The sequence below is a fragment of the Salmo salar genome, chromosome ssa20 (genome assembly GCF_905237065.1).
Source record: "Salmo salar chromosome ssa20, Ssal_v3.1, whole genome shotgun sequence".
Classification (NCBI taxonomy): Eukaryota; Metazoa; Chordata; class Actinopteri; order Salmoniformes; family Salmonidae; genus Salmo; species Salmo salar.
Genome location: NC_059461.1, coordinates 42331680 through 42359378, shown reverse-complemented (window position 1 = coordinate 42359378; position 27699 = coordinate 42331680). Strand labels below are relative to the sequence as shown.

The 27699-nt window shown below is 44.8% G+C and overlaps 1 protein-coding gene across 9 annotated transcripts in view; it reads left to right on the top strand.

The window, feature by feature from the left end:
- The window catches only part of LOC106580625 (ATP-binding cassette sub-family A member 2), a 156124-nt gene that overhangs the window by 88957 nt on the left and 39468 nt on the right, over positions 1–27699 (top strand). For all 9 annotated transcript variants that reach the window (XR_001322920.2, XM_014161878.2, XM_014161880.2 and 6 more), the window contains 7 exons: positions 15623–15737; positions 16286–16476; positions 22427–22577; positions 22960–23164; positions 26026–26184; positions 26591–26771; positions 27151–27363. Coding sequence is in view for 8 of the 9 variants with exons in the window: in XM_014161878.2 (XP_014017353.1) it covers positions 15623–15737; positions 16286–16476; positions 22427–22577; positions 22960–23164; positions 26026–26184; positions 26591–26771; positions 27151–27363 (1215 nt within the window). In the remaining variant the exon portion in view is untranslated. The remainder of the gene's footprint in view (positions 1–15622; positions 15738–16285; positions 16477–22426; positions 22578–22959; positions 23165–26025; positions 26185–26590; positions 26772–27150; positions 27364–27699) is intronic.

The window sequence follows — 27699 nt, the reverse complement described above, 5'->3', positions numbered from 1 at the left end:
ACCATGTCCTCCTCCATTCCTTGAAGGGTTAACCTATTTTGGGGGAAAGGATTGTTAGTCATTCTCATGGGGCGTCTAGTTAGTACCTCGTGTGGGGAGAGACCAGTCAGTGTGAGACCTACCTCTCATGCTCATCCGTGCCAAAGGGAGTACTTTTACCCAGGTCAGACTCATTTCTGCCATGAGTTTGGTCAGTTTGTTGTCTAGCGTTTGGTTATCAAATCAAATCAAATGTTATTTGTCACATGAAATGCTTCCTTACAAGCCGTTAACTTCTCTAGGGTAGGGGGGCAGTATTTTGACGTCCGGATGAAAGGTGTGCCCAAATTAAACTGCCTGCTACTCAGGCTCAGAAGGTAGGATATGCATATTATTAGTAGATTTGGATAGAAAACACTCTGAAGTTTCTAAAACTGTTTGAATAATGTCTGTGAGTATAACAGAACTCATATGGCAGGCAAAAACCTGAGAAAATTCCAACCAGGAAGTGGGAAGTCTGAGGCTTGTAGTTTTTCAAGTGAATCCCGATCCAATTTGTAGTGTTAACAAGGTCATGTTGCACTTCCTAAGGCTTCCACTAGATGTCAACAGTCTTTAGAATGTTGTTTCATGCTTCTACTGTGAATATGGAGCGAACAAGAGGGCCTGGAAGTTGATGACTGAGAAAATGACATGAGCTCAGAGGCGCGCGCTCACGTGAGCGTTAGCTGTGTTCCTTTTCTTTTCTGAAGACAGGTTGGAATATTACTGAAGATTTATGTTAAAAACGTCCTAAAGATTGATGCTATACATCGTTTGACATATTTCTACGAATGTAAATAGACCTTTTTTTACTTTTCGTCGTGACATTTGCGCGCGCTTCCTGCATTTGGAGTAGTGGACTGAACGCGCAAACAAAAGGAGGTATTTGGACATAAATTATGGACTTTATCGAACGAAACAAACATTTATTTTGGACCTGGGATTCCTGGCAATGCATTCTGATGAAGATCATCAAAGGTAAGTGAATATTTATAATATTATTTCAGAGTTTTGTTGACTCCACAAAATTACGGGTTTGGTTCCGTGTCTGAACGCTGTACTCAGATTATTGCAAAATTTGCTTTCACCGTAAAGCTTTTTTGAAATCTGACACAGCGGTTGCATTAAGGAGAAGTGTATCTATAATTCTTTAAATAACTGTTGAATATTTTATCAACGTTTATGATGAGTATTTCTGTAAATTGATGTGCTCATTCACTGGCAGTTTTGGGAGGCAAAACATTTCTGAACATTACACGCCAATGTAAAATGTATTTTTTTTATATAAATATGAATTTTATCGAGCAAAACATACATGTATTGTGTAACATGAAGTCCTATGAGTGCCATCTGATGAAGATCATCAAAGGTTAGTGATTCATTTTAGCTGTATTTCTGTTTTTTGTGACGCCTTTCCTTGCTTGGAAAATGGCTGTGTGGTTTTTCTTGTTTAGGTGCTGTCCTAACATAATCTAATGTTATGTTTTCGCCATAAAGCCTTTTTGAAATCGGACAATGTGGTTGGATTAACGAGAAGTGTTTCTTTAAAATGGGATATAATAGTTGATTGTTTGAGAAATTTGAATTTTGAGATTTTTGTTGTTTTGAATTTGCCGCCCTGCTATTTCACTGGCTATTAGCGTCCCACATACCCCAGAGAGGTTTTTAACCAACAATGCCAACAACTAAAAAGTAAGAGATAAGAATAACAAATAATTAAAGAGCAGCAGTAAAAACCAATAGTGGGGCTATATCCATGGCGTGTTGTACAGCATCCCCTGACTGTGGGTGGTAGGCACAGTGCGCTCTCAAGTCAATGTGCAATGCTTCTGATTAGGACTGAACAATCTTGTTTACGAAATGTCTATCGACAGCCCCCACCTTGGAATCATGTCTCGCAGGAGAGCTTTGGCCACATTACATGTTGTGGCTCTTCGACACGGGAATGCCTCAACCCACTTGGAAAACATATCATCAATAAACAAACAATATTTATTTCCTTCAAATGGGGTTAATTTAATTAAATCCTTCATCAAATGCTCAAAAAGTCATTCTGGCCATGGGTGAGATGTGGGGGTTATAGAAATACCACGTCCTGGGGTTTGTTAGTCAAACAAATATATATATTTTTCACAAAACTTTTCAACAAACACAGTACTCCAGTATTTATTTACACGATCTACCATCCCTCTTTTTGATACATGGTCTTGACCGTGTGATAACTTTATGAGGAATAGGAAAGTACAACGGGGCATGTCTGGTTTGCTCAAATTATCCTGTCACACTCCCGAGGTGTCCATATGTCAATGTCCAGTCCACCTACATTTTTCTGATGCATCAACCATTGCCTGCAAAGCAACAATATCATTTACAGAGAAATGGTTAGTAAAAAACAGGAACTGAAAAGGGGGGGAAAGAAAAGAGGAAGCAGCTAGTTTCGCTGCACAGTCTGATTTTAGCATTCCCTTGAGAAATGCTATCTTTACCGCTGGTATGAGCCTGACACTTCACCACAGCAACAGAGGATGGTAACAATTTTGCTTTTAGCAACTGTCCATGAGCAATTGTTTTAACAGAAGAGGTTAGAAACCCATAGTCCCAAAATCGTGCACCACCCCAAAAGCATACCTACTGTCAGTGTAATTGTTTACTGCTTTATCCTTTGCCAATGTGCATGCTCGTGTTAAGCCAAAAAGTTATGCTGCTTGTGCAGACAGGTGTTGTGGGAGTGCACTTTCCACAGTCTCTAAAGCGGTGACAACAGCACTTCCCATTTCCTTGCCAGATCACACAATCAGTTGCTTCCATGACACCTTTCATCCAAGGCCCAGTGTCTTCCATCTTCATGTCTTTGGTTTTTGATAGACTGCAGTGGGGGACAGCACCATTCACATCAGAAAGTTCTCTCTGTGCACCTGTGAGGAGGACTGCTGCTGCAGTTAATGATTCACCATAGTACATGCCCTCAATTCTCAGTTCCATTTTTGTCTGGGGACTTTGTCATAGCCTTGTTCTACAGGTGTTTTAGAACCTCCCAGTCTTCCTGATTTTGGGATGTAAGAGACATCCCTCTGAGTTCTCCTTCCATGTCTGCATCTTCTAAATGCCAGGCATAGTAGGACTGTGCCATACATAGGAAAATTCCACTTGTTGTTGATTGAATGGAGACACCCTCTGGGTCACAGGAGATGTGAATATTCATTTTGCACGTGAGGTCCCAATAGGTCTCTTCCCAATTATTGGGCATGATGATGAATACAAGAATCGATGTCTCTATTTCCCAGTTTCCCATGCTACTGGGAGGGGGTATGTGAGGGGTTCAATAGAGGGGATGCCTGATGCACCGACAGTTTTGTCACACCCTAATCTGTTTCACCTGTCCTTGTGCTTGTCTCCACCCCCCTCCAGTTGTCACCCATCTTCCCCGTTATCCCCTGTGTATTTATACCTGTGTTTTCTGTCTGTCTGTGCCAGTTTGTCTTGTTTGCCAAGTCAACCAGCATTTTTCTCCTAGCTCCTGTTTTTTTCCAGTCTCTGTTTTTCTCTTCCTCCTGGTTCTGACCCTTGCCTGTCCTGACTCTGAGCCTGCCTGACCATTCTGCCTGCCCTTGACCTCGAGCCTGCCTGCTGCCCTGTACCATTTTGGACTCTGACCTGGTTATGAACTCTTGCCTGTCCCTGACCTGCCTTTTGTCTACCCCTTGGACTATAATAAATATCAGAGCTCAAACCATCGGCCCACTGTGTCTGCATCTGGGTCTCGCCTTATAATACGAACTGGCCATGACTGACCCTTCAGACTTGGACCAGCTTTGTCACGCTGTCTCCCTGCAGGGAGCTACCATTAAGAAACAGGGGAAGCTACTTCAGCATCTGATGGAGGGGTTCTGATCTCTGGCGGAACGCCACGACCAGGGGATCAAGGCGTTAACGGAGCAATTCCGGGAATTAGCTCGCAGACAGCACGCCACATCTGAGACCTCCCAGCCACTCAGTAACTTCCCTTCTATGCTGGCGATCCTGGAACCTGCCGGCATTTCTTTCCCAGTGCTCCCTCATTTTTGAGCTTCAGCCATCTTCATTCCCTTCGGATCGATCGAAGATAGCGTATCTAATTACGCTAATGTCCGGAATGGCACTCTCCTGGGCAACGGCTGTTTGGGAGCAACAATCCGCCGTTTGCCATAACCTGGAAGATTTCATGGCTGAGGTGAGGAAGGTATTCATTTCTCTGGTGTCTGGGAGAGAGGTGGCCCGAAAACTATTGAAGGTACATCAGAACTCCCATAGTGTGGCAGACTACGAGGTAGATTTTCACACATTTGCCGCCAAGAGTGCCTGGTTCCGGAGGCTCTGTTACATATCTTCCTTCATGGACTATCGTGGGAAATAAAAGACGAGCTGGCAGCTCGGGAGTTACCACTGGACCTCGATTCCCTCATCGCCCTTTCAATTAGGATTGAACGCCGGAGAGAGAGGAGTTTGGATCTCGGGAACATTGTTCCATCTGCTGCTACTTGCTCACCTCCGAAGGAATCCGGAAATCCCCGAAGTGTGCATTTCTGTGAAGAACCGAAGCCACCCGAGTTCCCTTGAGAATCATCGGTGACGGGGGAGTTTGATACTCCTGAGCCTTTGTAACTGGGCAGAGCTAGATTATCTCCTAGGGAATGTTCACGTAGGGTGAACTCCAACTGTTGTCTGTACTGTGGGGCTGCGGGACATCATATAGCCACCTGCCCTGTTAAGAGACCTATTTCTTGAGTAGGTACAAGTACTCTGGTGAGCCAGACTGGGAATTCTCTAATTCCCATCACCCGTACTCCTGTTTTTGTGATACTGCTGTGGGGAGACCAGTCTAAGTCTCTCCGGGTGCTCATTGACTCTGGGGCAGATGAAAGTTTTATGGATGCTACCCTAGTTTCTGAATTAGGTATCCCCACTCAACTCTTCTCTGTTTCCATGGACACTAGAGCACTGGACGGCCGCTCCATTGGAAGAGTTACCCACAGCACTGTTTCCGTTAATCTGCGGGTTTCAGGAAATCACAGTGAGTCAATACAGCTTCTCCTCATTAATTCCCCCCATGTTCCTGTTGTTTTGGGATTTTATTGGCTCCAAAAACACAACTCTGTTATTGACTGGACCACGAGTTCAATCCTGGGTTGGAGCCCGTTCTGTTATTCCCATTGCCTTAAAGCGGCGCAGCCTTCCCCGAGATGTCCTCCTCAGGGCTTAAGTAAGGCCTCGGATTTCTCTGTCGTTCCCGCAGAGTACCATGACCTCCTGGAGGTCTTCAGCAAGGAACGGGCTACTTCCCCCGAATCGTCCCTACGATTGTGCCATTGACCTTATCCCAGGCACCACATCACCTCGTGGTCTGCTATATTCCCTATCCGGCCTGGAGACCAAGGCCGTGGAGAAGTATATTGAGGACTCTCTGGCTGCTGGAAGCATTCGTCCTTCTGCATCCCCTGCCGGTGCAGGGTTTTTCTTTGTGGAAAAGAAGGACAAAACCCTGCGTCCGTGCATTGACTACAAGAATCGTTACCCCCTACCATTCCTCTCCTCGGCTTTTGAACCTCTCCAGGGGACTACCATCCTTTCCAAGCTGGACCTTCGGAATTCCTACCACCTGGTTTGGATACGTGAAGGAGATGAGTGGAAGATCGCTTTCAACACTGCCTGTGGACAATATGAGTACCTGGTCATGCCGTTTGGTCTCACTAACACCCCCGCTGTCTTCCAGGCCTTGGTAAATGATGTGCTCCGGGACATGTTAAATAATTTCGTGTTCATCTACCTTGATGATATCCTGTTTTTTTACCTTTCTGTCCAAGAACACGTCCTCCATGTTCGACAAGTCCTTCAGCGCCTATTTGTGAAAGCGGAGAAGTGCGAGTTCCACCATTTTATAATCTCCTTTCTGGGTTATGTCATCGCTGAAGGAAATGTCCAGGTGAAACCAGTAGTGGATTGGCCCCAACCTACATCCGGGGTGCATCTACAATGTTTCCTGGGGTTTTCCGATTTCTACTGCCATTTCATTCGAGGTAAAGCACCCTGGTGGCCCCCCTCTCTGCACTCACCTCTCCCAAGGTACCGTTCATCTGGTCCCCAGCTGTTGACAGAGCCTTTGTGGACCTGAAGCATCGGTTCACAACAGCCCCCATACTTGTCCATCTGGATCCATCCCGTCAGTTTGTGGTTGAGGTCGATGCTTCTGACGTTGAAGTGGGGGCTATCCTGTCCCAGCGGTATACCCAGAACCAAAAGCGCATCTGGGTCTCGCCTTGTGTCATTATAAGTTTGCATTGTTCTTTTCGAAGGAATGAGTTTATTCAGGTCAGAGACTGCTGCATCAGTGTCTTCTAGGAATGGATTTTTTTCTTCCAGTATCTCATTTACATTTACATTACATTACATTTACGTCATTTAGCAGACGCTCTTATCCAGAGCGACTTACAAATTTGTGCATTCACCTTATGATATCCAGTGGAACAACCACTTTACAATAGTACATCTATATCTATATCTACATCTATGCTAGTTCTGAACGTCACATGCTAATGTAAAAAGCTGTTTTTTTATATAAATATGAACTTGATTGAACAAAACATGCATGTATTGTATAACATAATGTCCTAGGTGTGTCATCTGATGAAGATCATCAAAGGTTAGTGCTGCATTTAGCTGTCTTCTGGGTTTTGTGACATTATATGCTAGCTTGAAAAATGGGTGTCTGATTATTTCTGGCTGGGTACTCTGCTGACATAATCTAATGTTTTGCTTTCGCTGTAAAGCCTTTTTGAAATCGGACAGTGTGGTTAGATAAAGGAGAGTCTTGTCTTTAAAATGCTGTGAAATAGTCATATGTTTGAAAAATTGAAGTTTTTGTATTTTTGAGGAATTTGTAATTCGCGCCACGCCTATCATTGGATATTGGAGCAGGTGTTCCGCTAGCGGGACGTCTAGATGTAAGAGGTTATTAATGGCACAGGCAGGGAGCCCCGCCAGCAGCGAGTTGCAGTAATCCAGACGGGAGATGTCAAGTGCCTGGATTAGGAAATGCTCCGCTTCCTGTGAAAGGCAGGGTCGTACTCTGCGAATGTTGTAGAGCATGAACCTACAGGATCGGGTCACCGCCTTTATGTTAGCGGAGAACGACAGGGTGTTGTCCAGGGTCACGCCAAGGCTCTTAGCACTCTGGGAGGAGGACACAATGGAGTTGTCAACCGTGATGGCGAGATCATGGAACGGGCAGTCCTTCCCCGGGAGGAAGAGCAGCTCCGTCTTGCCGAGGTTCAGCTTGAGGTGGTGATCCGTCATCCACACTGATTTGTCTGCCAGACATCTCAACGTGAATCAGTGAATTTTCTGTTGAGAGAGTAGTTAATTGTAACATCTGTAGGGGTGTTTCTTCTTCATCATCTTTTGTTTCCGCCTCATCCTATTGTCCACCTCCTAAAGAGTCATTTACACTCACGTTTCTGCGAGGTCCATTCCACTCCTTCCTGTCTTCATTTTCTTAGCAGTCTTTGGCAAAATGTCCTGGTTTATCACAGTTATAACACGTATAACCATTTCTTTCCGGGGGTCCAGAGTTTGCACCTCTCCCCGTCTTCTCTCTCGTCCCCCACCTGTTCCTCTTCCTCAACTTCTTCCTTGACCTCCGGCTCCGCTGTAGAACATCAGCTGAGCCGTTTGCAATTTAGCCCAAGCTTTTGTAGTATTGGCTTTTATCTGTCTTTCTGTGTGGTTGATATGTGGTTTCACATCAGCCAGTGTCTTTGTTTCCCATTCTATACAGGTGGTGGTTACAGCTGTTTTTAGGTCTTGGCGTAAACCAGTGACACCAGCATGACACAGCAGACTGGTATATGATTCCTGGTCAGAGGCAAGGAATATTTTTTCCATCCACTCTTGGTCATCTTTAACGGTCTCATCAGTTTTCATTGTTGTAGAGTGGATTTTCTGCCAGACTGTGTGTTCTGATTTTCACACCCATCTCTTGCTGCGTTGCTGTCCTAGTCTCCTTTGCACTGGATCCACTTGAATTTCAGACAGTGGCAGAGTATTTCTTCAAATTCTCTGGTTGTTGGATTGTACATTGTTATTATAGCTCGTACTTCTTCAAATTGCACTGCATCTTTAGCAGGATCAGTGACATCTTTTACTGTTGCCTCGATTTCATCCACATCCCATAGTATTTCCACTGTTATGGGTGCTCCTTCCTGTAGGTTGGGGTATTGTATGTGGGGTATATTGAATACTCTTGTGTGGCTGGTGAAAGGGGTGGCATGGGGGTCAGTAGTCGTCCATCATGGTTTAAATAATCTTCAAAGCGTACGGGTGGATTTCTGTGTCGCTGTGGCCTTGCAAGATCCAATCCAATAAATGAGCAATTATGTTTGCCTGGAGTTCCCAAAATGTGTCTGTGGAGTGGTTTGAGGTGACTGGTAGGGTGGTGGCACTTGATCGTGTCCCCCTATGGCCTTGGAGCTGTGGTTGGGGTTGCAGTAAGGACTGTGCCCCCAATGGGGCTGTTGGAAATGCTGAATACAGGCTGTTCTCTTTTTTCTTTGCTTGTGTCCTTCTCTCACTTTTTTTCTGTTTCCTTTCCTTTGTCTACTTCCTTCACCATTAACTTCTATGGGCTAGGTGGGACGCTAGCGTGAAATATCAGGGCGGAAAATTCAAAAACAACAAAATGTCATAATTCAACTTTCTCAAACATACAACTATTTTACACCATTTTAAAGATAAACTTCTCGTTAATCTAACCACATTGTCCGATTTCGAAAAGGCTTTACAGCGAAAGCAAAACATTAGATTATGTTAGGAGAGTACATAGACAAAAATAATCACACAGCCATTTTCCAAGCAAGGACATGTGTCAATAAAACCCAAAACACAGCTAAATGAAGCACTAACCTTTGACGATCTTCATCAGATGACACTCCTAGGACATTATGTTACACAATACATGTATGTTGTGTTCGATAAAGTTCATATTTATATCCAAAAACAGCATTTTACATTGGCGCGTGATGTTCAGAAAATGTATTCCCACCAAAACGCCCGGTGAATGTGCACATCAATTTACAAAAATCCTCATCATAAATGTTGACAAAATATAACAATTATTTAAAGAATTATAGATAGACTACCCCTGGATGCAACCACTGTGTCAGATTTTAAAATAGCTTTACGGAGAAAGCACATTTTTCAATATTCTGAGTACATAGCTCAGCCATCACGGTGAGCTATTCAGACACCCGCCAAGTTCGAAGCAACCTAAACTCAGAATTAGTATTAGAAATATTCTCTTACCTTTGCTGATCTTCGTCAGAATGCACTCCCAGGACTGCTACTTCCACAAGAAATGTTGTTTTTGTTCGAAATAATCCATATTTATGTACAAATACCTCCATTTTGTTCGTGCGTACAGATCACTTATCCAAAGGCATAACGCGCGAGCGTGGAACGAGAGACGAAAAGTCAAAATGTTCCATTACCGTACTTAGAAGCATGTGAAACGCTGTTTAAATTCAATCTTTATCGTATTTTTAACGTAAAATTGCGATAATATTCCAACCGGACAATAGCATATTCATTCAAGAAGAAAAAGAATGAGGGGCGTGCTAATGTGACCGCGCATATCAAATCCCTTTGTTGCCAGGCAGACCACTCAGTAACTGAGCTCCTATTATCTGCCCAGTAACAGGAGAATGCTCAAACCACTTTCTGAAGGCTTTAGACAGCCAATGGAAGCCTTAGGAAGTGCAATGTCCCCCACAGACACTGTAGCTTCGATAGAGAATCAAAAGAAGAACTACAATTCTCAGACTTTTCACTTCCTGGTTGACTTTTTCTCAGGTTTTTGCCTGCCATATGAGTTCTGTTATACTCACAGACACCATTCAAACAATTCTAGAAACTTCAGAGTGTTTTCTATCCAAATCTACTAATAATATGCATATTCTAGTTTCTGGGCCAGAGTAGTAACCTGTTTAAATTGGGTATGGTTTTCATCCGGCCGTGAAAATACTGCCCACTAGCCCAGACAGGTTAATCCTTTCCTTTGTCTACTTGCTTCACCCTTAATCCTTTCCTTTGTCTACTTGCTTCACCATTAATACTTTCACTGTTTTGCCCTTCAATAGGTCCGCTTCTCTATCCCCCTTGTGGAAATCATCCCATTTTACTTTTATTTTCCTGTATCTCTTCTCTTTCTCTTCCAACTTTTCTCTGGCTTCTACAAGTCTCTCTGTACTGAGGGTCCCATCTAAAGTGAATGCTCTATTTGTCCATTTAGTCAATTTAACTGTTTGTTCAAACACCCCACTCCAAAATATTCTGACTCATCATTTTGTCAGGGCCCCGAAGTTCACATTATTGGTCAATATCAATGTTGTATTTTGTGTCTTTGTAATTACATTCTTTCTTTTATTATACAGGGGTTTAGATATATATTCTTCACCAACTCCTTCACACTCGTGTTCTATTCATGCAACATATTCGGTAATAGTAATATCTTCACACCTCACATCACACATAATCCCTACATAACGTCATCAATCGAAGTCCACACAGAACTTTCTTAGGTGTTCACATCCACACCACCAGCAACGATCAGCACTGCGCAATCAGCCTGAGAGGCACCAATGATCATGTTTTTGCTCAAACTTTTTAATGGTTCTCTCAATGCCTCACTACCGGTAAATCAGATGGCCGGCAGTGGGGGACAGAAGCCCAATATAACGTTATAAACGAGGTTCACCGAACCTTCGCCTAGTTTTTTCTTAGAACTTGGATCCCTTCTTAAACACATTTACATTACATTTACATTACATTTAAGTCATTTAGCAGACGCTCTTATCCAGAGCGACTTACAAATTGGTGCATTCACCTTATGATATCCAGTGGAACAACCACTTTACAATAGTGCATCTAAATCTTTTAACCTCTATGGGCTAGGTGGGACGGTGCACTCCATCAACAGCAGGTGCATTTCAAGAGCGGCAAATTTGAAACCAAATAAATGTCAAAATTCAAATTTTTCAAACATACAACTATTTTACACCCTTTGAAAGATAAACATCTCCTTAATCTAACCACGTTTTACGATTTCAAAAAGGTTTTACGGCGAAAGCATAAATTTAGAGTATGTTAGGACAGTACATTTACAAGAGTTGTGTGTAATGTTTTGTCAATTCAAAGACAGGGTCACCAAAACCATAAAACCAGCTAAAAGGATGCACTAACCTTTTACAATCTCCATCAGATGACACTCCTAGGACATTATGTTAGACAATGCATGCATTTTTAGTTCTATCAAGTTCATATTTATATCCAAAAACAGCGTTTTACTATGGCATTGATGTTGAGGAAATCGTTTCCCTCCAATAACCGGCAGTCAAGTCAGCACCACAAATTAAATAATTAAAATTAGAAAACATTGGTAAAATATTATATTGTCATTTAAAGAATTATAGATTTACATCTCTTGAACGCAATCAACTTGCCAGATTTAAAAATAACCTTACTGGGAAATCACACTTTGCAATAATCTGAGCACTGCGCCCAGAAAAATACGCGTTGCGATACAGACTAGCCGTCATGTTGGGGAGATCTAAAATCGAAAATACTATGTAAATAATCCATTACCTTTGATTCTCTTCATCAGATGTCACTTCCAGGTATCACAGGTCCATAACGAATGCAGTTTTGTTCAAAAAAGCTCATCATTTATGTCCAAAAATCTCCGTCTTGTTAGCACATGATCTAAGCCCGCCGGACTTCACTTCATGAACGAGGGGAAAAAATATATTTACGTTCGTTCAAACATGTCAAACGTTGTATAGCATAAATCATTAGGGCCTTTTTTAACCAGAACATGAATAATATTCAAGGTGGACGAATGCATTCTCTTTTATAACGTATTGGAACGAGGGTACCCAACATGAACTCGCGCGCCAGGTGTCTAATGGGCCATCATCGTTCCATGGCTCTTGTTCGGTCAGATCTCCCTCCAGAAGACTCAAAACACTTTGTAAAGGCTGGTGACATCTAGTGGAAGCAATACGAAGTGCCAAAATATTCCTCAGCCCCTGTGTTTTTCAATGGCATAGGTTTAAAGGTAATACAACACATCAGGTATCCACTTCCTGTCAGAAAATGTCTCAGGGTTTTGCCTGCCAAATGAGTTCTGTTCTTCCCCAGGAGGAAGAGCAGCTCCGTCTTGCCGAGGTTCAGCTTGAGGTGGTGATCCGTCATCCACACTGATATGTCTGACAGACATGCAGAGATGCGATTCGCCGCCTGGTTATCAGAAGGGGGAAAGGAGAAGATTAATTGTGTGTCGTCTGCATAGCAATGATAGGAGAGACCATGTGAGGATATGACAGAGCCAAGTGACTTGGTGTATAGCGAGAATAGGAGAGGGCCTAGAACAGAGCCCTGGGGGACACCAGTGGTGAGAGCGCATGGTGCGGAGACAGATTCTCGCCACGCCACCTGGTAGGAGCGACCTGTCAGGTAGGACGCAATCCAAGCGTGGGCCGCGCCGGAGATGCCCAACTCGGAGAGGGTGGAGAGGAGGATCTGATGGTTCACAGTATCAAAGGCAGCAGATAGGTCTAGAAGGATGAGAGCAGAGGAGAGAGAGTTAGCTTTAGCAGTGCGTGACACAGAGAAGAGCAGTCTCAGTTGAATGCTCAGTCTTGAAACCTGACTGATTAGGATCAAGAAGGTCATTCTGAGAGAGATAGCAGGAGAGCTGGCCAAGGACGGCACGTTCAATAGTTTTGGAGAGAAAAGAAAGAAGGGATACTGGTCTGTAGTTGTTGACATCGGAGGGATCGAGTGTAGGTTTTATCAGAAGGGGTGCAACTCTCGCTCTCTTGAAGACGGAAGGGACTTAGCCAGCGGTCAAGTATGAGTTGATGAGCGAGGTGAGGTAGGGGAGAAGGTCTCCGGAAATGGTCTGGAGAAGAGAGGAGGGGATAGGGTCAAGTGGGCAGGTTGTTGGGCGGCCGGCCGTCACAAGATGCAAGATTTCATCTGGAGAGAGAGGGGAGAAAGAGGTCAAAGCACAGGGTAGGGCAGTGTGAGCAGGACCAGCGGTGTCGTTAAATGAGGATCGGATATCGGATATCCTTCTTTTCAAAATGGTTGACGAAGTCATCCGCAGAGAGTGAGGAGGGGGGGGAGAGGAGGATTCAGGAGGGAGGAGAAGGTAGCAAAGAGCTTCCTAGGGTTAGAGGCAGATGCTTGGAATTTAGAGTGGTAGAAAGTGGCTTTAGCAGCAGAGACAGAAGAGGAGAATGTAGAGAGGAGGGAGTGAAAGGATGCCAGGTCCGCAGGGAGGCGAGTTTTCCTCCATTTCCGCTCGGCTGCCCGGAGCCCTGTTCTGTGAGCTCGTAGTGAGTCGTCGAGCCACGGAGCAGGAGGGGAGGACCGAGCCGGCCTGGAGGATAGGGGACAGAGAAAATCAAAGGATGCAGAAAGGGAGGAGAGGAGGGTTGAGGAGGCAGAATCAGGAGATAGGTTGGAGAAGGTTTGAGCAGAGGGAAGAGATGATAGGATGGAAGAGGAGAGAGTAGCGGGAGAGAGAGCGAAGGTTGGGACGGCGCAATACCATCCGAGTAGGGGCAGAGTGAGAAGTGTTGGATGAGAGCAAGAGGGAAAAGGATACAAGGTAGTGGTCGGAGATTTGGAGGGGAGTTGCAATGAGATTAGTGGAAGAACAGCATCTAGTAAAGATGAGGTCAAGCGTATTGCCTGCCTTGTGAGTAGGGGGGGGAAGGTGAGAGGGTGAGGTCAAAAGAGGAGAGGAGTGGAAAGAAGGAGGCAGAGAGGAATGAGTCAAAGGTAGATGTGGGGAGGTTAAAGTCACCCAGAACTGTGAGAGGTGAGCCATCCTCAGGAAAGGAACTTATCAAGGCGTCAAGCTCATTGATGAACTCTCCAAGGGAACCTGGAAAAACACCATTACTTCATTTAAATTGACTTACTGAAATCAGTTGAGTTGCCCTTCTAGGTTCTGTGGATGTTGTGTTTCCTCCCACAGTGGAGGTCTGGTCCAGGTGGGTCCTCATGCTCTTTGGTGAGATGGGAATTTCCCTCTTATGCCTTCTGAAGAATGCGCTACCGGTGTTCCCTCTCAGACCTTCACTGATGGATCACGTCAAAGATCAAACATCCTGTTTCGTGACCCCAGAATTGTTGTGGAAAATCACCACTAAGTACTCAAACTCAAAGTAAATGAATCAATCTTAATTATCACGGCCAGAGAGGTTCACTAACTCAATACAAGCCTGATGAAACTCTGAAAATGGCTGTTCCCTTTTCAGTCCATTTATACTGCTACACAAACAAGTCATATAGGCATGGTTGGTTCCTGCATGAGACTGACTGATATCACACCAGGCTTCTTACCTTGAAACTGAGATATTGTATCACTCCTTCTAGTTCCCAGAGCAATGTTCTGGGTGTACTGCCAAATTGCTTATCAGTGATAGACTCCTTTGTGTAGTCAATCCATCACTCGCATGAACCCAACTAAGACAGGTTATTACAAAGCAGCATTATACTAAACATACGATCTGATACACACAGAGAACATTTCAATCACACTACAATTTGAACTTCAAAGTGAATCTCAGCATTTTTAAAAGTACAATCAAGAAAAACAGTTTTATTTATCATAGTGATTAAGGAGTAACATTAAAACAGAGTAATTACTATGCCCCACCAACATTAGACAAGTATACAGAAAAACTTAACGTTGCGTTGTTAAAGTGAATCAAATTAATGCTGAGAGAATAGTCAGATTAACTGATGATTGACACAGCCATGGTGGTGTAGCAGGCAGTTCGGCATGCCATGAATCCAAGAGGTTGTGAGTTCAAATCCCAGGTGAGGACACGATGAAGAATAATTACTCTATAAATGAACATGCACAAAGTAATCATATGTGTCAAATATGTAAGTTAAAAGCACTGTGTGTATCCAGTTGCACGGTCCTCTATTAGTTAAGATGGCAAATAGTAATGTATTGTTGAATAAACATATGAGAAAGTTGACCAAACCCATCATTTTAAATTGACTGAATTTTTGCCAAAGTTTTCTCAAGTTGGACCTAAGTTTGGGCCAACAATTTTTTAGTTAAGGTAACACTTGGACCGAAAGGTTGAGTAAACTATAAAAAGGCTGTGGAACCAGTTACTTTATAATAATTAGTAATTAGGTGTTTTTTGACAGTGTATATTAGCCCCCAGAGCTACAAGGATGTACTTTCATGCTAGGTTTAGGACCTCCTATTGAATCTTATAGAGACCCCAACTAATGTATAGAACAATCTTAAAAGTATCTACTTTGATTTAGATACAAGCATCATGAAACCTCTAACACAAAAATGATGACCTCTTCCTAAATATTTGGTCAAATTCTACATTTTGTGTATAGTTTCCTAGAAACAAGGGGTGGTTCAACTGACCCCATTCTCCCCTATGGTTTCATTCCTTTGGTAGTATTTTTTTCTCCCTCCTTTAACCTATGCTTTGTCATTAACAAACTTCCTGTCATGGGTCCACAGCTTCCTGTTTGTGATCGAGCACATGATGCCTCTGTGCATGGTGATCTCCTGGGTGTACTCTGTAGCCATGATGATCCAACACATTGTGGCTGAGAAGGAGCACAGGCTCAAAGAGGTGAGCTGCTTACCTGTCTACCTGTGGTGGCTGTTGGCACTATAAATTAGAGAACAGGCTCATAATAATGGCTGAAATTGAAATAATTGCACAGTATCACAGACATCAAACACACATGTTTAAGACCGTTCCATTTACTCCATTCCAATAGTATGATCCGTTATTCCTTCACCAACCCCCACTGTTGTCTACACTAGGACCTCAGAGTCCTGTCCTGTGTCTGTCTTGTCTGTGACAGTGGAGCAGCATCACTAATGCCATCTTCTCTCTGGTATCTCTTTGGCAACCTGTAGCAGGATGATGACACTCATATTTACTATCACTGTTCTGCCCCCTGTTGGAAAAATACTGATTTCAATCAAATAAAAATCTCAAACTTGAAATTTGTACGATATGTTTTTCTGAATATTTAGAGTATTTACATAATTTTATTATTTTGTTTGATATGTGGTTTGAAATCACATTCTCATTCATATAAGTGCATGTAAGACTGTAATAAAGAGGATTCACCTCTTCTGGTAACCTGTGTACTCCCTGCCTGCCTGCAGGTGATGAAGATGATGGGCCTGAACAATGCGGTCCACTGGGTGGCCTGGTTCATCACTGGCTTCGTCCAGCTGTCCATCTCCGTGACCGCCCTGACGGCCATCTTGAAGTACGGCAAAGTGCTCCTCCACAGTGACATCTTCATCATCTGGCTCTTCCTCTCCATTTACGCCATCGCAACGATCATGTTCTGGTAATGCTGACACTGCTACCGCTCTGATGTTAGTCTAGTAAAAAGCATGAGTGGACATACACCCAAAATAGTAGGAGAGGCCTATGCTGAGCTAGGATCTCAGTACAGAGGGGGCGGGGCTCCGTCGAGGGGGCCTTAACAAATAATTTGAAATATCAATAGCTGATATGGTCATAAACTCAAATTAGTCATCATCACATATTGAGCCAAGCAAGCCTACATACAGAGATATAGTGCTTTACTTTGCCTGACAATACTTTTTCCACATTTTGTTACGTTACAACCTTATTCTAAAATGGATTAAATAAAACTTGTTGTAACGGTCGTCGTATGTAATGGACCAAGGTGCAGCGGGAAAATGTATACTCATCTTCTTATTTATTAGAAAAGAAGGAAAAAACGAAAAGAAACACGTATACAAAAACGAACGACACTACACAGTCCCGTCAAGTGCTACATACACTAAACAGGAAATAACTACCCACAATTCCCATTACCAAAACACCCCTATACATAGAACCTTCAATCAGAGGCAACGAGGAACAGCTGCCTCCAATTGAAGGCCAAATCAATAAACTAAACATAGAACTAGAAAGACTAGACTAGAACATAGAAATATACTAACATAGAACATAAACCAAAACCCCGGAACACTCTAATCAAACACCCCTTTATAAAACACATAGCCCAACAAACCCCGAAACACTCTAAACAAATACCCCCTGCCACGTCCTGACCAAACTAATATAACAAATAACCCCTTTACTGGTCAGGACGTGACAGTACCCCCCCCCCCAAAGGTGCAGACCCCGGATGCACCTCACACAAAAAACACAAAAATAACCCCCCAAAAAATAAAACCAATAATCCCAACTAAAGGGAGGGAAGGGAGGGTGGCCACCGTCACCGACGGTTCTTGTGCTACACCCCCCCTCCCCAACCCACCTACTATGGAGGTGGCTCAGGCTCCGGCCTTACTCCCCAACCTAACCTGTCCATCCCCACTAAATATTTATTAATTGTTACCCTTCCCGAAGTCTCTGGGCTATGGCGCATCGCTGAAGACTTCGGCTGATGTGTGATGCTGGAGACCTCAGGCTGATGCGAGTCGCTGGAGACCTCGGGCTGAAGGGCAACTCTGGCTGCGCTGATTCCGGACTGTGGGGCGACTCTGGCTGCGTCGATTCCGGACTCTGGGCCGACTCTCGCGGCTCCGGACTGTGGGCTGTCTCTCTCGGCTCTGGACTGTGGACCGTCTCTCTCGGCTCCGGACTGTGGGCCGTCTCGCTTGGCTCCGGACTGTGGGCCGTCTCTCTCGGCTCCGGACTGTGGGCCGTCTCTCTCGTCTCTGGACTGTGGGCAGTCTCTCTCGGCTCCGGACTGTGGGCCGTCTCTCTCGGCTCCGGACTGTGGGCCGTCTCTCTCGGCTCCGGACTGTGGGCCATCTCTCTACGGGGCATTGTAGCCGGACACTCTGGACGGGGCACTGTCGCTGATACACTCTGGACGGGGCACTGTCGCTGGAAGCTCTGAACGGGGCACTGTTGCCGGAAGCTCTGGACGAGGCACTGTTGCCGGAAGCTCTGGACGAGGCACTGTTGCCGGAAGCTCTGGACGGGGACTGCGCACTGAAGGCCTGATGCGTGGGGCTGGCTTAGGACGCGCCAGACTAAGGACACGCACCACAGGGCTAGTGCGAGGAACAGGAGCAGGACGAGCTGGACTGGGCTGACGTACTAGAGGCCTGGTGCATGGTGCTGGCTTTGGACACGCCAGACTGGAGACACGCACCTCAGGGCTAGTGCGAGGAGTGGGAACTGGATACACCGGGCCATGGGTAAGCACTGGAGGTCTGGAGCGCACCTCCTGCACAACCCGTCCTGGCTGGATGGTAATAGCAGCCCTGCGCGAGCGGAGTGCTGGCACAGGGCGAACTGGGCTGGGCAGAGGCCTGATGGTTGCCGTGCGTAGAGCAGGCGTAGGGTAGCCTGGGCCTAGGAGGCGCACCGGTGGCCAGATGTGCTGCGCAGGTATCCTCCTTCCAGGCTGGATGCCCACTCTAGCACGGCACTTGCGAGGGGCTGGGATCATTCGCACCGGACTGTGCGTGCGCATGGACGAGATCGTGCACACTTCCGCATACTCCGGCACTCTTCACTCCATACACTCCCCATAATAAGCACGGGAAGTTGGCTTAGGGCTCACCCTTGGCCCAGCCAAACTACCCGTGTGCCCCCCCCCCCCAAAAGGTTTCTTGGGGGTGCCTCTCGTGCTTCCCAATCGGCGCGTATAAAGCTTCATACCGGCGCCGCTCCGCCTTGGTTGCCTCTATCTCCTCCGGTGGGCGACGGTATTCACCAGCCTGGTGCAATGGTCCAGCCCTGTCCAGAATCTCTTCCCATGTCCACGATTCCCTGTAGTCCACATAATTCCTCTCCAGCTCCTTACCCCGCTGCTTGGTCCGTTTGTGGTGGGTAGTTCTGTAATGGTCGTCGTATGTAATGGACCAAGGTGCAGCGGGAAAATGTATACTCATCTTCTTATTTATTATAAAAGAAGGAAAAAACAAAAAGAAACATGTATACAAAAACGAACGACACTACACAGTCCCGTCAGGTGCTACATACGCTAAACAGGAAATAACTACCCACAATTCCCATTACCAAAACACCCCTATACATAGGACCTTCAATCAGAGGCAACGAGGAACAGCTGCCTCCAATTGAAGGCCAAATCAATAAACTAAACATAGAACTAGAAAGACTAGACTAGAACTTTGTAATATACTAACATAGAACACAAACCAAAACCCCGGAACACTCTAATCAAACACCACTCCACAAAACAGATAGCCCAACAAACCCCGAAACACTCTAAACAAATACCCCCTGCCATGTCCTGACCAAACTAATATAACAAATAACCCCTTTACTGGTCAGGACGTGACACGTGTTCCTCATCAATCTACACACAATACCCCATAATGCCGAAACAAAAACGGGTTTTAGAAAAAACTGAAATACCTTATTTACATAAGTATTCAGACCCTTTGCTATGAGACTTGAAATTGAGCTCAGGTGCATCCTGTTTCCATTGATGTTTCTACAAATTGATTGGAGTCCACCTGTGGTAAATTCAATTGACTGGACATGATTTGGAAAGGCACACACAAAAACAAAGTCTCGCAGTTGACAGTGCATGTCAAAGCAAAAACCAAGCCATGAGGTCGAAGGAATCGTCCGTAGCGCTCCGAGACAGGATTGTGTCTAGGCACAGATCTGGGGAAGGGTACCAAAAAAGGTCTGCAGCATTGAAGGTCCCCAAGAACACAGTGGCCTCCATCATTCTTAAATGGACGAAGTTTGGAACCACCAAGACTCTTCCTAGAGCTGGCCACCCGGCCAATCTGAGCAATCGGGGGAGAAGTGCCTTGGTCAGGGAGGTGACCAATAACCAGATGGTCACTCTGACAGCACTCCAGAGTTCCTCTGTGGAGATGGGAGAAACTTCCAGAAGGACAACCATTTCTGCAGTACTCCATCAATCAGGCCTTTATGGTAGAGTGGCCAGACTGAAGCCACTCCTCAGTAAAAGGCACATGACAGCCACTTGGAGTTGGTCAAAAGGCACCTAAAGGACTCTCAGTTTCTCCCATTCTTCTCTGCAGATCCTATCAAGCTCTGTAAGGTTGGATGGGGAGCATTGCACAGCTATTTTCAGGTCTCTATTTTCAGGTCTCTCTCTCTCGATCGTGTTCAAGTCCGGGTTCTGGCTGGGACACTCAAGAACATTCAGAGACTTGTCCTGAAGCCACTCCTGCGTTGTCTTGGCTGTGTGCTTAGGGTCGTGGTCCTGTTGGAAGGGGAACCTTCGTCCCAGTCTGAGGTTCTGAGCGCTCTGGTTTTCATGAAGGATCTCTCTGTACTTTGGTCCATTCATCTTTCCCTCCATCCTGACTAGTCTCCCAGTCCCCAGCGCTGAAAAACACCCCTACAGCATGATTCTGCCACCACCATGCTTCGCCGTAGGGATGGTGCCAGGTTTCCTCCAGACGTGACGCCTGGCATTCAGTCAATAGTGCTCAAAATTGGTTTCATCAGATCAGAGAATCTGAATTTATGTGCCTTTTGGCAAACTGCAAGTGGCTGTCATGTGCCTTTTACTGAGGAGTGGCATTCGTCTTGCTACTCTATCATAAAGGCCTGATTGGTTGAGTGCTTCAGACATGGTTGTCCTTCTGAAAGGTTCTCCCATCTCCACAGAGGAACTCTGGAGCTCTGTCAGAGTGGCCTTTGGGTTCTTGGCCACCTCCCTGACCAAGGCCTTTCTCCCTCGATTGCTCAGTTTTGCCGGGCGGCCAGCTCTAGGAAGGGTCTCGATTGTTACAAACTTCTTCCATTTAAAAATGATGGAGGCCACTGTTTTCTTGGGGACCTTCAATGCAGCAGACATGTTTTGGTAAATTTTTTGACTCAGAGCTCTACGGACATTCCTTCGAATGTCATGCAATCTCCATAGACAAACATTGGCAGTAGAATGGCCTTACTGAAGAGATCAGTGACTTTCATTGTGGCACTGTCATAGGATGCCACCTTTCCAACAAGTAAGTTTGTGAAGTTTTTGCCCTGCTAGAGCAAACCCGGTCAATTGTAAGTGCTGTTATTAAGTGGAAAAGTCTACAAGTCTACAAAAACGGCCCAGCCGCGAAGTGGTAGGCCACACAAGCTCACAGAATGGTACCGCCGAGTGGTGAAGCGTGTAGCGAGTAAAAATCGTCTCTCCTCAGTTACAACACTCTCTACCGAGTTCCAAACTGCCTCTGGAAGCAATGTCAGCACAATAACATTTTGTCGGGAACATCATGAAATGGGTTTCCATGGGCGAGCAGCCGCACACAAGCTTAAGATCACCATGCACAATGCCAAGTGTCGGCTGGTGTGGTGTAAAGCTTGCCGCCATTGGTCTCTGGAGCAGTGGAAACACGTTCTCTGGAGCGATGAATCACGCTTCACCATCTGGCAGTCCGACGGACAAAGCTGGGTTTGGCAGATACCAGGAGAATGCTACCTGCTCCAATGCATAGTGCCAACTGTAAAGTTTGGTGGAGGAGGAATAATGGTCTGGGGCTGTTTTTCATGTCCCCTTAGTTCCAGGGAAGATACATCTTAACGATATAGCTTACAATGACATTCTAGACGATTCTGTGCTTCCATCTTTGTGGCAACAGTTTGGGGAAGGCCCTTTCCTATTTCAACATGAAAATGCCCCTGTGCACAAAGCGAGGTCCATACAGAAATGGTTTGTTGAGATGGGTGTGGAAGAACTTGACCTGCCTGCACAGAGCCCTAACCTCAAACCCATCGAACACCTTTGGGATGAATTGGAATGCCAACTGCGAGTCATGCCTAATCCCCCAACATCAGTGCCCGACCTCACTAAAGCTACTTGTGCTGAATAGAAGCAAGTACCTGCAGCAATGTTCCAACATCTAGTTGATTCTCTCATCTCTATTTCTATCTGTGATGTCAGAGCAGCAGTGACTGCACACACATTGATGATGTTAGAGATCTAATGAATCATGAGTCACCCTGATATTTAGCGGCTAATTTGATAAAAGCGGTAACACTCAATTTCACTTGACAACCTTCGACTTCTATTTTGTAAGCAACGTGCTACTTCGAAATGCTATGTTCTTAATGTATCAGACAGACAGTGACTCAGCTCCTTTGCTAGACATTCCAGGGAAATGTGTATGATCTGAATATGGTTAGGTTGTCTTACAAATGGCACCCTATTCCCTTTATAGTGCACTACTTTTGACCAGGGTCCATTGGGCTCTGGTAAAAAGTACAACATTATATAGGGAATAGGGTGCCATTTGGGACACACTCAATATGCTTACAGTATTTTACTCCTGTTTGTCTGTCTGTGTCCCGTCTGTTTATGTCAGTTTCCTGGTGTCAGTGATCTACTCCAAGGCCAAGCTGGCGTCTGCCTGTGGCGGGATAATCTACTTCCTAAGCTACGTCCCCTACATGTACGTGGCCATCAGGGAGGAGGTGGCCCATGACAAGATCACCGCCTTTGAGAAGTGCATTGCTGTAAGACTTGGCCTCTGTTCTCTTGTCGGAAGCTCTCTCATACTTTATTCATTCTTTGTTAGTCAAATACTGTGCCTATGTCTATCCTGTGTGTGGACAAATTCAAAGAGAGAAACGGCCCTCCGAGCTCATGGCTAGATTGGGTTATTCTTCTCTTTCGCTGTTTCAGATGGCCTGCTTCCAGGTGTGTATAGGCGAATCAAAATGTATGAGTAAAAGCTAAGAAGGATTCAAACAAAGCTTCAAGAGTCGTGAATTGATAAATTCAATGATATTCTCTGACCAGTCTGAATCAGTGAGTTCTGGAAAGCTCTTCACACATGTCAATAGCTCTTAACACGTTGTCTGTTGTCTTTATTCTCATTCTCTCCTCTCTCTCCAGTCTCTGATGTCGACCACAGCGTTCGGCCTGGGCTCTAAGTACTTTGCCCTGTATGAGGTGTCAGGAGTTGGCATCCAGTGGCGCACCATCAACCAGTCGCCTGTAGAGGGCGATGACTTTAACCTTGGTCTGTCCATGATGATGCTCATCATCGATGCCAGTGTGTATGGAGTACTCACCTGGTACATAGAAGCTGTGCATCCAGGTAAACATCCAAGTCTTTGGCTGCTCACTTAAATACTTCCCCTTTTATGTCCCTGTTTTGTCACTTATGTTTATGGAAGTAATTGGTCTGAATCCCAAATGGAACCCTATAGAGAACAATAGTAATGGCGTCTTTTTGTAGGCACTGTTGTTTGTCCCACTTGAGCCACCGTAGTAACAACATAGCCAAAACACTTCCTCAAAATAGTCTAATCTAAGATAAATCAAGAAATATGTATTGTATTTGGCTGTTTTTGCAGGTCTTAGTCGCACAATTTTACATCTAGCTAAGATGTTTAGTGCAGTATTTCTCAAGTGAAAAAATGTGCATGAAAACTAGTAGTGTAGTGCAGACAGTAGGACCTATCTGCTACTGCTCTCTCTCGTCTCTCTTGTTGAATGACAGCAAATACCGTCCTTAATTCCCACCCCTACTGTTGATCAATCACAGACAAAGGGGCTTAGACTTCAGCTACTGAACTTCGACTTGCCTCAAGAAAACATTTTATGTGCATGAACAGCCGATAAAACCCTGCCGAACACCAAAACTAACAAAAACGTTACAAATGTTTTTCATAATATTTGCGTGAACTGTTTTGACCGGGAAGCATGAGACAGGCTTAAAACCAAAAATGAGTTAATTCTGGTTCGTTCAGCCATTCCTATTCAGGAAATCTTTGGGAAAAAAATTGGGTTTTGGGATAATATACAGTGAGGGAAAAAAGTATTTGATCCCCTGCTGATTTTGTACGTTTGCCCACTGACAAAGAAATTATCAGTCTATAATTTTAATGATAGGTTTATTTGAACAGTGAGAGACAGAATAACAACAAAAAAATCCAGAAAAATGCATGTCATAAATGTTATAAATTGATTTGCATTTTAATGAGGGAAATAAGTATTTGACCCCTCTGCAAAACATGACTTTGTACTTGGTGGCAAAACCGTTGTTGGTAATCACAGAGGTCAGACGTTTCTTGTAGTTGGCCACCAGGTTTGCACACATCTCAGGAGAGATTTTGTCCCACTCCTCTCTGCAGATCTTCTCCAAGTATTAAGGTTTCGAGGCTGACGTTTGGCAACTCGAACCTTCAGCTCCCTCCACAGATTTTCTATGGGATTAAGGAGCCACTCCTTTGTTGCCTTGGCCGTGTGTTTTGGGTCATTGTCATGCTGGAATACCCATCCATGACCCATTTTCAATGCCCTGGCTGAGGGAAGGAGGTTCTCACCCAAGATTTGACGGTACATGGCCCCGTCCATCGTCCCTTTGATGCGGTGAAGTTGTCCTGTCGCCTTAGCAGAAAAACACCCCCAAAGCATAATGTTTCCACCTCCATGTTTGACGGTGGGGATGGTGTTCTTGGGGTCATAAGCAGCATTCCTCCTCCTCCAAACACGGCGAGTTGAGTTGATGCCAAAGAGCTCCATTTTGGTCTCATCTGACCACAACACTTTCACCCAGTTGTCCTCTGAATCATTCAGATGTTCATTGGCAAACTTCAGACGGGCATGTATATGTGCTTTCTTGAGCAGGGAGACCTTGCGGGCACTGCAGGATTTCAGTCCTTCACGGCGTAGTGGGTTACCAATTGTTTTCTTGGTGACTATGGTCCCAGCTGCCTTGAGATCATTGACAAGATCCTCCCGTGTAGTTCTGGGCTGATTCCTCACCATTCTCATGATCATTGCAACTCCACGAGGTGAGATCTTGCATGGAGCCCCAGGCCGAGGGAGATTGACAGTTCTTTTGTGTTTCTTCCATTTGCGAATAATCGCACCAACTGTTGTCCCCTTCTCACCAAGCTGCTTGGCGATGGTCTTGTAGCCCATTCCAGCCTTGTGTAGGTCTACAATCTTGTCCCTGACATCCTTGGAGAGCTCTTTGGTCTTGGCCATGGTGGAGAGTTTGGAATCTGATTGATTGATTGCTTCTGTGGACAGGTGTCTTTTATACAGGTAACAAGCTGAGATTAGTAGCACTCCCTTTAAGAGTGTGCTCCTAATCTCAGCTCGTTACCTGTATAAAAGACACCTGGGAGCCAAAAATCTTTCTGATTGAGAGGGGGTCAAATACTTATTTCCCTCATTAAAATGAAAATCATTTTATAACATTTTTGACATGTGTTTTTCTGGATTTTTTTGTTGTTATTCTGTCTCTCACTGTTCAAATAAACCTACCATTAAAATTATAGACTGATCATTTCTTTGTCAGCGGGCAAACGTACAAAATCAGCAGGGGATCAAATACTTTTTTCCCTCACTGTAAGGTCTGAGGTTTAACACATGCATAGGAGACCTTATACGTTTTCTTCTATGAGATAATATCAGTCAGTTAACATGACCTTTATGAATTATGAAGCCTTTGCGTTTTACATGCTTATTTTTTTATTTTAAGATTTATTTAATTAGGTAAGTCAGTTAAGAACAAATTCTTATTTACAATGACGGCCTACACCGGCCAAACCCGGACAACGCAGGGCCAATTGTGCGCCGACCTATGGGACTCCCAATCACGGCGGGTTGTGATACAGCCAGGAATAGAACCAGGGTGTCTGTGGTGACGCCTCTAGCACTGAGATGCAGTGCCTTAGACCACTGCACCACTCAGGAGCCCATTTATGTTATGATAACATAACTGCCTCAAAATTAACAAAAAGTGACGTTAATCTTTTATCAGCTATCTCATAGAATCAGTTGTATAAGATCTCCTAAGCCTGTGTTTGCCACAGACCTTAACATTCATTGTCCCATAGGCTTTGGCCAACGAGCCATGGCAGAGTTAAGTATTGCAAGCAGGTGAGCTCTATTCCTTATGGGTCCTGGTCAAAGTAGTGGTCTGCGGTGGTCTCTGTCCTCCAGGGATGTATGGGCTGCCCCGGCCGTGGTACTTCCCCCTGCAGAAGTCCTATTGGCTGGGCAGTGGACGTGTGGAGACGTGGGAGTGGCCTTGGGGAGGAGCAGCCAGGCTGAGTGTCATGGAAGAGGACCAGGCGTGTGCCATGGAACACCGGCGATCTGGTAAGCCAAGCTACAGCCTGACCTCTGACAACCGGCGATGTGGTAAGCCCTACCAGATGTTTGTTTTAAACTTTTAGGAACAAGAGTATATCTGTTTTAATCTGTTGTCACCTCTGTCAGTGGCTTACTAGATGGACCCCCCCAAAAATGATCAGTTTACATGTGTGAATCTCAAATAGGTTCTGCCATTGTTCTGTGATAATGCCTGTATCCCTCTCTCTCTCAATTCAATTCAATTTAAGGGCTTTATTGGCATGGGAAACATATGTTTACATTTCCAAAGCAAGTGAAATAGATAATAAGCAAAAGTGAAATAATCAATCAAAAATGAACACTAAACAGTAGTTTCAAACGAATAGACACATTTCAAATGGCATATTATCTCTCTCTTTCTATCTTCCTCTAGAGGAGATGCGTGGTATGGAAGAGGAGCCCAGCCACCTGCCCCTGGTGGTGTGTATAGACAAGCTGACCAAGGTGTACAAGACGGGAAATAAGCTGGCCCTCAACAAGCTGAGCCTGAACCTTCATGAGAACCAGGTGGTTTCCTTCCTGGGCCACAACGGAGCCGGCAAGACAACCACCATGTGAGAGAGATAAATGGGAATGTGCCCACGTGTGTTAGAGGGTCCCAGTCATTTCTGTTGTTGTGTTGTGGATTCACAGAAGGAGACAGAGAGGTTTGTGTTGTATGTTTTGGTGAGACTGTGTTTGAAGGGGTATTCTTCAACTGCTATTTTTAAAAGATTTTCATGTAATGATGAATTATAAACAGGCCATACATAATGTTGACTATAACGTCATCATAACTTTCCCATAATCTTCCCATAACATTCCCATAACATCCCCATAACGTCCACAAAATGGCCTTCAAATACATTGTTACATTTGTTTTCTGTGTCCATTTCTTCCCTCTATAACTCACCCTATCAATAACTACCATTAGTTTTCTGCTACCGTCCCCAGGTCTATTCTGACAGGTCTGTTCCCGCCCACCTCGGGCTCAGCCACCATCTACGGCCATGACATCCGTACTGACATGGAGCGTATCAGGCAGAACCTGGGCATGTGTCCCCAGCACAACGTGCTCTTTGACAAGCTCAGTGTGGAGGAGCACCTGTGGTTCTACTCTAAACTCAAAGGCATGGCTGAGGAGGACATCCGCAAGGAGATGGACAAGTATGTCACATCCCATTTTTATGGTTTAACCAAATTAAAGACCCTAAGGTGTTAAACTATCAACATGGCATTAGATAGACTAGGATAAAAGCTCACATCTTCATATTGAAGGGTAGAAATTGTATAAATAATTACAGCAAGGTCGAAATTGTGGTGTAGAATTTGGGGATGAACAGTAGACGGGGGTCCAGGGGTCCTCCCCCGTAATTTTTGGAGTCATTTTAAAACGCATTTCCTGCAATTTTGCGCAGTTTGACATGACTTATTATGCCTCTCTTGATGGTTATTTTGAGGGGTATATGGAGGGGTATTTTGAAATATAAGTGGAAGAATAAG